The sequence below is a fragment of the Vanacampus margaritifer genome, chromosome 13 (genome assembly GCF_051991255.1).
Source record: "Vanacampus margaritifer isolate UIUO_Vmar chromosome 13, RoL_Vmar_1.0, whole genome shotgun sequence".
NCBI classification, from domain to species: Eukaryota; Metazoa; Chordata; class Actinopteri; order Syngnathiformes; family Syngnathidae; genus Vanacampus; species Vanacampus margaritifer.
This window is the reverse complement of record NC_135444.1, coordinates 1,960,309-1,971,647: the sequence shown is the minus strand read 5'-3', so window position 1 is coordinate 1,971,647 and position 11,339 is coordinate 1,960,309. Positions and strand designations below refer to the sequence as shown.

Sequence of the window (11,339 nt, the reverse complement as noted above, 5' to 3'; positions counted from 1 at the left end):
TCTGAGGTTATTACAATCCTTCTGTTCTAGTTCCAGCCAACAGTTAGTATCTCTGTTGGGTTGTGCCCATAGAATGATATATTGTAGCTGGTTAGCTATATAGTAGTGCATACAATTTGGTGCCTCTAGACCACCTTTGGATTTACTTTTCTGAAGAGTAGATAGACTAATCTTTGCTTTTTTTTTATTCCAGTAAAATTTTGTAACAGCTGAATCCAACAACTGGAACCAGTTAGCCGTAGTTTTAAATGGAATCATTGAGAAAAAATAGTTTATTTTGGGTAAAACTTTCATTTTAATGGTGGCTATTCGTCCTATTAGAGAAATAGGAAGATTATTCCAGCGCTCCAAGTTACTATAAATGTTATCCAGAAGTGGAGTAAAGTTTAAATGAATTAAATCAGTTAATTTAGGTGAGATTTTTATGCCTAAGTATTTTAAATTACCTATAGGGAATGAGTGGTGTGGGTCCTGGCTTGCAGGGTTCCATGAATTTTCTGTAATATGTAGTAGTGTTGATTTTGTTCAGTTAATGGAATAATCTGATAAATGTGAGAATTTAGTTATTAAGTTAAATACTTCCCCGAACGAAATAGCAGGCTTTTCTAAATAAAGTAAAATATCATCGGCATATAGATAAATTTTGTGTTCTGTTACCCCAGAGTGAATTCCTTGAATCCTTCTTTCCTGGCGTATAGTTTTTTTTTTTCCTGGAGAGCTCAGTATTGTTCATTTGGTAATTTTACCGATTTAACATGTCATCATCATTGCTCTCTTTTTTATTAATTTTTAATTTTTTATTAATTTTTATCTTGTATATGGGTGAGTGTGTGGGTGTGCGTGTGGGTGTGTGTGCGTGCGTGTGAGTGTGTATTCATTAGTTCACCTAAAACCTATTAAAAATCCCATACCGTTTACCTAAACCGAATACTTCAGAATCCAGCTAGAGTCGTGAGGTTGTCAGGAGACCCGAGGAAGGATCAAAGAAAAGAAAGGAAAGTGAAATCCAGCACCGACCAGACATTACCTACTACCCTTCTTCTACCCCTCTCTAATCCTTCTTTCCTGGCGTATGGCTAATTCAAGTGGCTCAATAAATATTGCAAATAATAAAGGGGACAGTGGGCATCCCTGTCTTGTGCCTCTCTGTAGAGTAAAACTCTGAGATATAATCCCATTAGTAGTAACTGTAGCTTTTGGAGAATCATATAATACTGACACCCAGTGGATAAATGATGTGTGTTTGTCCAGTTGGTGTGGGAGCATTGTCTATGTTAGGCATTGAGGTCATGTGGTGCTGGCATTGAGGTCATGTGGTGCTGGCGTTGTTGAAGTTTTGTTGTCTAAGGCGAAGCCTGGTGTGGAAGTTATGTCTCGTCTTAGTTTAGTTTCCGTCAAGTCAGTTAAGTTTCTTTCGTCACTGCCAAACCTTCCTTGTCTTCACTGCTAAGCCATCTTCGTCTTCATCGCCATAGCAAACCCAGTCGTCCACGTCAGCCATACACAGTTAAGTCATCTTTGTCTCAGTTCCGTTGACCATGTCACAGTTAAGTCATCCTTGTCTCCGTCCTGTTGCCAAAGTCACCTTGAAGTTTGCCACATTCTACAAAGTTGTCCACGTCTCCTTCAAGTCCTCCACGATCTATAACGTTGTCCACCTTTCGCCAAGTTGCCCACGTTTTGCTGGTCAGAGTCATGCCACAGCCCCCGGTCAGAGTCACTCCACAGCCGTCCCCACTTGTTTCAATAAAGTTTCTCCTATTGTTCACCCCCTAATGTGTCTTTCTGTGAAGTTTCAATTTTGTTTTGCCACATAACAGCTCACGATTATAGGCTGTTTTCGGCACTACCAGCGTAACCTTAATCACAACCCTGAAAACATACGGGCTTTAGTATAAATAAAGCAGGAACCGAATCCGTAACCTTGCACTTATGGGGGCGATATAAATAGCACAGCTAAATACAGTTAAACATTTATCAGCGCAGAAATTATTTACACGATTCACAGCATAGCGCTAGGTGGTGAGTTGCTGGTCAAGGAAAGAGCGTTCGAAAAAGAAAAAAGAAAGAAAATCGGATCATGTATTATTTACCGACATAAACGAATGGCTGAAAGTATATGAACAATCAATTCTAATTCTGCCAATCACATGATTTATTTATTTTTTTATTTTTTGCCGAATACATTAATAATGGTCCTGGATTGGTTGGCAACCAGTACCCCGCCCACCTACTGCCAGAAGCCAGTTGGGATAGGCTCCAACACCCCCGCGACCCCAGTGAGGAATAAGCAGGTTAAGAAAATGAATGGATGGATGAATAATGGTGTTGAGATAGATTCCTTTTATTTCCTACGTTCCCTGAAGGTACTAGCTGTAACTGGGGGAGGTTCCATGCATTTATATTCAGCTGTCACTCATGATTCTGTGCCCAGCTCAGTTGATACCAAGACACCCACTTTACATTCGGGTGAAAAGTCTGAAAATTAAAAAACTAATTTGAATATGAAAGAAAAAAAACAAACAAAAAAGATCTTATCTCTGAAAAGATAAAACATGCAATGGAAAAAAATACCTCAAATGTTAAAATATATATGGAAGCGTAAAGTGAAAAATAAATAATCAATTCAAAAGAGTGACCAAAATGAATCAAAATTAAATTTGACTCGGAAAAATGTTTCACGCAATTAGTATTTGTAATCCATCCATCCATCCATCCATCCGTCCATCCATCCATCCATCCATCCATCCATCCATCCATCCATCCATCCATCCATTTTCTTAACCGCTTGTCCTCGAGGACAAGGGCCACGGGGAATACATTTTTATATTTTGCAAAATTCAACATCAACAAGTGAATTTCAGTTTCATTTTTTTTTCAAGTACAAAACTTTTTACCCTAATTCTTCTCGTGCCATGAGATTTTATTCACACAAAGGCGACGACCAAAGAGTTTTATGAAAACCTACATTATAGAGGATATGAACGCATCATTGTACACGCCCCTCTTCTTCGTCACTGCCGCTCCCACAATGCAGCGGTGTAATGTATGAACATGGCGTTAAGTGCTGCTGTTATGACCAGGCCGTGGGTTCTGCAAAATATGTAGGACAGAACCACGAAGACAACCAAATAATAATCTTAAATCGACTTTAGAGCTCGAAAGTAAGTTAACACACACCTATATTTTTCTTATAGATCAAGGCCGATATTCATTCCTTTGAAGGCTTGATGTCTGGCGATAGAGTATTGTTTGTTTCCCGTTAGCTTGTCCATTTAAAAAAAAAAAAATATTTTTTTATTTTTAAATAATTTGTTTTTATATTTCGAAGTCAACGTATTCAACAGAAAGCCAACTAAAACCATACCTTATAACACAAGAGTCACTTTTTGGCATAGAATATTTGTCGTCTCCTCCGAACTTAGTAATTGTGACGTGATGTTCACTCGTGTTTATGTTTTGAAAGTTGTGCTAACTTAACCGTTCACATGCCGTTTAAGCCTATTTTTCAATCATGGTAACTATAAAAATAGCTACACTTATGTAATGAGTGCGGAATCTTGGCAAGGCGTGTTAACTTTAACTGTTCATTTTAACTTTAAAAATCACCCAACCGAAATTATACATGAGCTTTGTGCTTGACAGAATCACAGATCTGTGTTAATTGATTTTGGTAACAAAATTATTTATTGATATGCATATTAGTGTTGTGCAGTGTTGCTACATTAATTCATGGTCCCCTTCGTGCCATTGGAACTGGTAAAGAAACAATGCAAAAAAAGCAACAAGTGGTTTCCATAACATCCAAGAAAAACTGAACAGATTGGTAAACACTGCATAAGCGGCTTAGAAAATGGATGGACACGTTATGCTAGGCTATGCTATACTAAAACAAAATACTCTAAATGCTTCTTAGACGCTCCCCACCTTACGAACGAGTTACGTTCCGGACGATCGTTCGTAAGGTGAATTTGTTCGTAAGTTGCTTCAGTGCTATATTTTGTATTATAATTTATGTTTAAAGCCTATATAAGTATATCAAAGGTTTATATAAGTATGTTTAAGGCTTGTACAAGTAACCTGCATTGGTTTGTACTGAAAAAAACTTTTAATAAAATGGAGAGAATACGTACAGTACTGTACTGTACTACGTATGTTAGAAAGAGAGAGCGAGAGACACACACAGTATGTACATGTACGTAATAAGATAAATAAAATGAAGTTTAACTTACTTTTGGAAGATGTACTCGATGCTTAAGGAGATGATGGAGGAGGAGGAAGAGGAGGATTTTATATCATGAGAGATTCTTCGTCGTCGCTGGAATCGGCTTCAAAAGTTATTTTCTGCTTCATGGGGACCGGCGTTTCTTCCTCCTCCTCCTCGACACGTTGCTCAGCCTCCAATGAGCTCTCACAGCGCCAATCGTCGGTATTAGCGGCGGAAAGAAGCACTACGCGCAATACAAAATCTAACTTACAGCATCTCTCTCCGAACATTTTTCGACATATTGTACGCGCAGAAATGTTCGTATGTACCGTTGTTCGTAACTCGAATGTTCGTAAGTAGGGGAGCGTCTGTAGTTTAATACCTCAGGGTAGAAATTTGTTGTGTGCAGAACCCAGGTTACATTTTCATGCTGTTTTACAATATGATTGAGCTACTGTTTTAAAATATTATAACATTGATTAAACTATTATCCTGCAGCTTCCCCACTAATTGGAACTAATTGTTGTTTTTGTAATCAGATGCATGGATTTTATAGATGTCAGGTTATCATGTATTTGACACCCAACACACATACACTTTTCCCCAGACTTTCTGTGGTCTCCCCGTTGGGCTTTATTCTTCATGGTGTGAACTTCATTCAAAAGACAAAACAGCATTTCTTCAGGAATGGAGGAGTCTCTATGTCCTTTAAATTCAAACAAGGAAGGAAGCAGACAACAGAGTTGCACATAGAGATACCTCTCCTGTTGTGCTAAGTACACATGAGAAAGTCACCGTAGAACTCCCAAAAAGTTTTATTGGAGCTCCGGGAAATTAAAGGCGTAATGGTGTGTTTTAAAGAATGTTTTTTAACTTTTACTACTTTCTCACGAAATGTAGCCCTGTGAATAAATGTGATGTTTTTCTTTTAGGGTTGAAAGCTCTGCAACACTGATGCATCACACTGTTGAGGGGTGCACAGCCGTGGCACCAATTACAATGGAAGGATCGCTGACCGAGCAACAACTTGGCCTCCGACAGGCAGAGGAGCGCCTTTACAGAGATTATATCCACAGACTTTTAAAAGTACTGTAATAATTAATCTCCTGTTCATTTTAAGTCATTCAGAAAATATGACATGACCAACTTCAATCCTAAAATGAAATCTGAATACAGTGTTCCTTCGCTATAACGCGGTTCACTTTTCGCGGTCTCGCTGTTTCGCGGATTTATTTTAGTGCAATTTTGTATGCATTTTTTTTTTTACGGTAATGTATGTATTTAAAAAAATATATATTAAGGTTTGAACATTAAGAAATGTGAGAAAATGTAACTGCCTCGATGAGAAAACTTAACTACTTTGCGGATTTCATTTATTGCAGGTATTTTTTTGGAACCTAACCCCAGCGGAAAATGAGGGAACACTGTATATAAATTTAAATATGATTGCAACTTTATGCAAGTTAAACTTTTTATTAATCTTTTTTTTCTCAGCAATCCCCAGAATACCCAAAATATCAATACATATGCAAGTTGTGTTCGGTTCATATTGAGCACATTCAAGCAGCACACAAACACATAAAGGAGAAGAGACACAAAAAGAACATAATGGTAGGTGAATGCAAAATTAGCATTTGACTAAACACTCAGTGCCACTTCCACTGAAATGTAATTGTATTTTTTTAAATTTTATTTCAAATGAACCAGGATTAAAGTGAAACTATTTTCGTTCTGCTATTTTAGGAAAAACAGGAGGAAAATGACCTGCGTGCCCTACCACCCCCTTCTGCCTTGCACCTGAGAGCCATCGAAACGGCTGTTCTGGAAGTAGCCAGGCAGCATGGGATTTCTGAGGAGGACTTTGACCATCGAAAGGCTGTGGTTGTTAGGATGGAGGACATCATAAAGAAACACCTCTCAGGTTGTATGTTGCTAAAGCAATACACCACTGAAAACTCAATTTTCCAGTATTCGATCAGGTATTGTGTATAAAAAATAAACGCGCAAGTATCTCTGGCATCTTATTCCCTGATTTTTTTTTAATCAGTCACGTAATTATAATTACGTATCCTATGTGTACACAACGGCCGCTTTTGTTCATTTGAATGTGACGTAATGGGCAAGTAAAATGGCGTCTTCTATCGCCAAATACGGTGCCAATTCTGATTATTGTATTCTTCGGCATGCCAGGTTTCATATCCTTCCTTGGTGTACTAGTCATTTCTAATGCAAATGTGTTTCTTTTTACGTTTCCCTTGAGTCCGTATTCATACTATACTCAACGAAAATACAAACGCAACATTTCTTTTTAAGCTCCCATTTTTCATGAGAAAAGACAATATCACCATTTAGCTCAAATGTTGTTCACAAACAACCAGTGTAAATCTGTGATGGTGATACTGACTGGTTTTCCGAGTCAGAGGTTTGTTGAGTGTAATTAAGGCATTGTTTTCTTCTGTTTCAGACCACACACACACACACACACACACACACACTTGTATACATATACCCATTTACAGATAAAACTACTATAGTTGTGCTAAAACTGATACCGTGTTTTTTGGCCCCCCGATTCCAATATCCAGTTTTGCAGTATCAGCCGATGCCGATACCGTACCGATACATACGTTGTTTTTTTTATCAACGTGAAAAAGCTGTCCTGCCATTGGTTCAGAGCATTTGAGGACCAATAGGATATCGTGGCTTGCATGCATTGAACATGTCACACATATCAGTGAATGTTGTGCACGAGCAAGACACAAGATGCTGCATCCAAAGTCCTATATTATCGTTGGAAATAATGGTATGGGCATGTTACTAGTTAGTACTCGCCGATGCAGATACCACTGCTTTAATGCAGTATCGCGGCCTCTCCCGTTACCAGTATCGGTATCGGAACAACACTTAAAAACTATACACACATACATTCTCAATTACATGTCCATAACACCTGCTACAGTCAGCGTAAATTATCTATAATAATGTGGACAACACTACATTAACTGTAGCAGCTCTCTTATGTCTCTGCTGTAGACAAACTGCATACACACATTGTGTAAATCACTTTTGTTTTTTGTAGTTACAAAAAAGTTACTGTTTGCAACAAGGACAAAATGCAGTACTGTAGTTAAAATAAAAGACATTCATTTTCACTAAAGATGTTAAAAGAGTCTAATCGAAATCGCCAACTGAAAATCGATTCGAATTGGGTTTTGAGTGAATCGTTAAATACCTAGCAGAAAGCCACTTTTTCACAACTTAATAATAATGATAATGCATCAGATGTATATAGCGCTTTTTTGGACATTCAGACGCTTCACAATGGATACATTATTCACGTACTCACAAATTCACACTCTGGTGGTGGTTAACTACGTACACAGCCACAGCTGCCATGAGGCAGACTGACTTTTTTAAAAAGCCCACAAGTTCATTTTGTATCTGATGCACACTGAAAAGTACTATACATGTTAATATATTTTTAATGGATGTTTTCTTATTTTCCAGCTTGCACCCTAAGACCCTACGGTTCTTGTCGTACCCGATTTGCCTTTAAGATGAGTGATATCAACATTGATGTCATCTTCCCATCCACAGTAAGTCTATCTGTTTTAGTAACCGAAAGTAAAACCTCTTACACAGAGTTTCATCAGGATAGCATGGGAGCCTTAAGAGAAGATATGGCCATATAGTCGAGCCCTACTATTCGCGGGGGATATGGATCAGGCCACTCCATTAATTGCGAAAATCCGTTTATAGTTGACATTATTGAAATGCAGTGGGGTAAAATAATTGGTGCTGTCAAGCGGTTACATACATTACCCTGCAAACTGCATGGACTACATATGAAAACTCACCGCCAGAAACGCTCAGCTCACGTTAAGTCTGACTGCAGCATAAAACGATCTGTAGTTCATCTTTGTCCGTCTTTGTGCCAATGACTCCTATAAGTGTGGCTGCACATCTGAGCAGAGGTTATAGGCTACTTGCTATCAGGTACAACACCGACAAGTATTGCTTCAGTGGAAAGTAAAAAAAATTTTAACATGGAAAAAAATGCAATTGGACAGAAAACACAATACATTATGGCTACTGATGGAATGAGTTATTTTGTATTTTTCTGTTATGTGACTGCTGACAAAAGCAGAAGAATAAATTCTGAAGTGTTTTGGGTAGAGGTGGGAGTAAGTCATTGTTTTGCAAGTCACAAGTAAGTCTCAAGTCTTTGCCCTCAAGTCCCAAGTCAAGACTGACAAGTCTCAAGCAATTTACAAGTCCTACACTTTTCAAGTCCTTTCAAGTCATTTTAACAATATTGTAGATTATATTATTTTGGCTGGTGATTATCAAAATAGGAATCAGGGACTCAGGGAGTGAACCCAGAGTGGTGCAACAGATTGCCGTGTTTGCACTGCTTTACCAGTGAGTTTATAGTCTGATTAACTATGCAGCTATGAACAATAATTAGTTGATAAACAACTGACATTAGCTTACTTACCATTCTTTGTGCAACTTCAGATGTTGAACGAAGTTTGAAGTTGTTGCCTCTTCGTCAGTGAGCTAATCTTGGACATACCGCAATTAATTTTTTGTTGGCCACCTCATTATTTTTGTACCCAAACAACCAGAGGTGCAATGGATCACAAAAGTCACAGATCTGATTGTTTTTCCATCCATCCATCCATCCATCCATCCATCTTCTACCGCTTATCCGAGGTCGGGACGCGGGGGCAGCAGCTTTAGCAGGGAAGCCCAGACTTCCCTCTCCCCAGCCACTTCAACCAGCTCTTCCAGTGGGGACCCCAAGGCATTACCAGGTCAGCCGAGAGACATAGTCTCTCCAGCGTGTCCCGGGTCGTCCCCAGGGCCTCCCGCCGGTGGGACATGCCCGGAACACCTCCCCAGGGAGGCGTCCAGGAGGCATCCGAACCAGATGCCCGAGCCACCTCAACTGGCTCCTCTTAACGTGGAGGAGCAGCAGCTCTACTCCGAGTCCCTCCCGGATGACCGAGCTTCTCATCCTATCTCTAAGGGAGAGCCTGGACACCCTGCGGAGGAAACTCATTTCGGCCGCTTGTATCCGGGATCGTGTTTTTTTTTTTTTTTAGGCAAAGGTAGGAACAGAGATCGACTGTAAATCGAGAGCTTTGCCTTTCAGCTAAGCTCCTTCTTTACCACAATGGACCGATACAGAGTCCACATCACTGCAGACGCTGCACCGATCCACCTGTCGATCCTGCATCCTGCCCTCACTCGTGAACAAGACCCCAAGATACTTGAACTCCTCTACTTGGGGCAGGATCTCATCCCCGACTTGGAGAAGGCACGCCACCCTTTTCCGCTCCAGTGAGAGTTGGAGATCACAGCCTGATTAAGCCAACAGCACCACATCATCTGCAAAAAACAGAGATGCAATGCTGACACCAGCAACTGGACCCCCTCAACGCCTCAGCTGCGCCTAGAAATTCTGTCGATAAAAGTTATGAACAGAATCTGTGATAAAGGGCAGCCCTGGCGGAGTTCGGAAACAAATCCGACTTACTGTCGGCAATGCGGACCAAACTCTGACACCGGTCGTACAGGGACCGAACAGCCCGTATCAGGGCTCGGTAGCCCGTACTTCCAAAGTACCCCCCACAGGTCTCCCCAAGGGACACAGTTGAATGCCTTCTCCAAATCTGCAAAATACATGTAGACTGGTTGGGCGAACTCCCATGCACCGTCAAGGACAATACGTTTGGGTCTGCCAGTTCTGACCACCATCGGAGCTAACACATCACCATCAGTTGCCAGCTCCGCCCTTCTCTTCACCCGAGTGTCCAAAACATGCAGCCTAAAATCCGATGACACGACTACAAAGTCGATCATCGAACTGCGGCCTAGGGGTGTCCTGGTGCCAAGTGCACATATGGACACCCCTATGTTTGAACATGGTGTTCGTTATGGACAGTCCGTGGCGAGCGCAGAAGTCTAATAACAGTACATCACTCGGGTTCTGATTGGGGGGAGCCATTCCTCCCAATCACGCCCCTCCAGGTCTCACTGTCATTGCCCACGTGAGCGTTGAAGTCCTACAGCAGAACGAGGGAGTCCCCAGAGGGAGCGCTCTCCAGCACACCCGCCAAGGACTCCAAAAAGTATGGGTACTCTGAAATGCTGTTTGGTACATAAGCACAAACAACAGTCAGGACCCATCCCCCCACCCGAAGGCGGAGGCAGGCTACCCTCTCGTCTACCGGGGTGAACCCCAATGTACAGGCGCCAAGCTGGGGGGGTAATAAGTATGCCAACACCTGCTCTGCGCCTCTCATCGTGGGCAACTCCAGAGTGGAAGAGAGTCCAACCCCTCTCGGGAGGATTGGTACCAGAGCCCAAGCCCTCTCGGAAGGATTGGTACCAGAGCCCAAGCCATGTGTGTAAGAGAGTCTGACTATATCTAGTAGGGGTCTGCCAAAAAATCGATTCTCATAAGAATCTTGATTCTCATTTAGTACGGTTCAGAATCGATTTTAAATGTCCCAAAATCGATTTTATTTAAATTATTTTATACTGTCTTTCTTTTGTTTGTGTGTGCCTTTATTGGGAGCGCTGTTCATGTTGTACCCGATCTGGCCACTAAGGGACAGTGTGGTTCCACGTGGTCTGATACACTGTTAAGTTGTAGCCACATTAGATAGTAGAAGGAAAAAGTCACAAAGTTATTCCAATAAAAGTTTGGGTTTTTTTGCAGCGTGGAGCCGTTCTTTTGAGTGATGAAAGTGCCCCAAGTAGCGCGCTAATTAGCATTAGCGAATCGGACTGGAGTAGATCATTACGATTCCTTGAACATCTGTAAATTGAAGCACAAATCATTTTGAATAAAAAAATCATTCTTAATCGAAAATCGATTCTGAATCGAATCGCATACCTACAAATCGGAATCGAATCGAATCGTAAGACATTCAGAGATTCCCACCCCTAATATCTAGTCGGAATTTCTCTACCTCACACACCAGCTCGGGCTCCTTCCACGCCCGAGAGGTGACATTGCATGTTCCAAGAGCTAAATACTGTAGCCGGGGATCAGACCGCCAAGGTCCCCGCCCTTGGCTGCCGTCCAGCCCACTAAGCACCCGACCCCTTTGTCCCCTCC

The 11,339-nt window shown here is 41.1% G+C and overlaps 1 protein-coding gene across 5 annotated transcripts in view; it reads left to right on the top strand.

Annotated features, from left to right (window-relative positions):
• Positions 1–3,025: 3,025 nt before the first annotated feature.
• Positions 3,026–11,339, top strand: part of tut4 (terminal uridylyl transferase 4) — a 101,804-nt gene continuing 93,490 nt past the window's right edge. For 4 of the 5 annotated variants that reach the window (XR_013296457.1, XR_013296456.1, XR_013296455.1 and 1 more), the window contains exons 1-5: positions 3,026–3,164; positions 5,140–5,293; positions 5,702–5,818; positions 5,951–6,128; positions 7,715–7,803. Coding sequence is in view for 2 of the 5 variants with exons in the window: in XM_077584584.1 (XP_077440710.1) it covers positions 5,162–5,293; positions 5,702–5,818; positions 5,951–6,128; positions 7,715–7,803 (516 nt within the window). In the remaining 3 variants the exon portion in view is untranslated. The remainder of the gene's footprint in view (positions 3,165–5,139; positions 5,294–5,701; positions 5,819–5,950; positions 6,129–7,714; positions 7,804–11,339) is intronic. The other variant, XM_077584585.1, reaches the window with a different exon arrangement.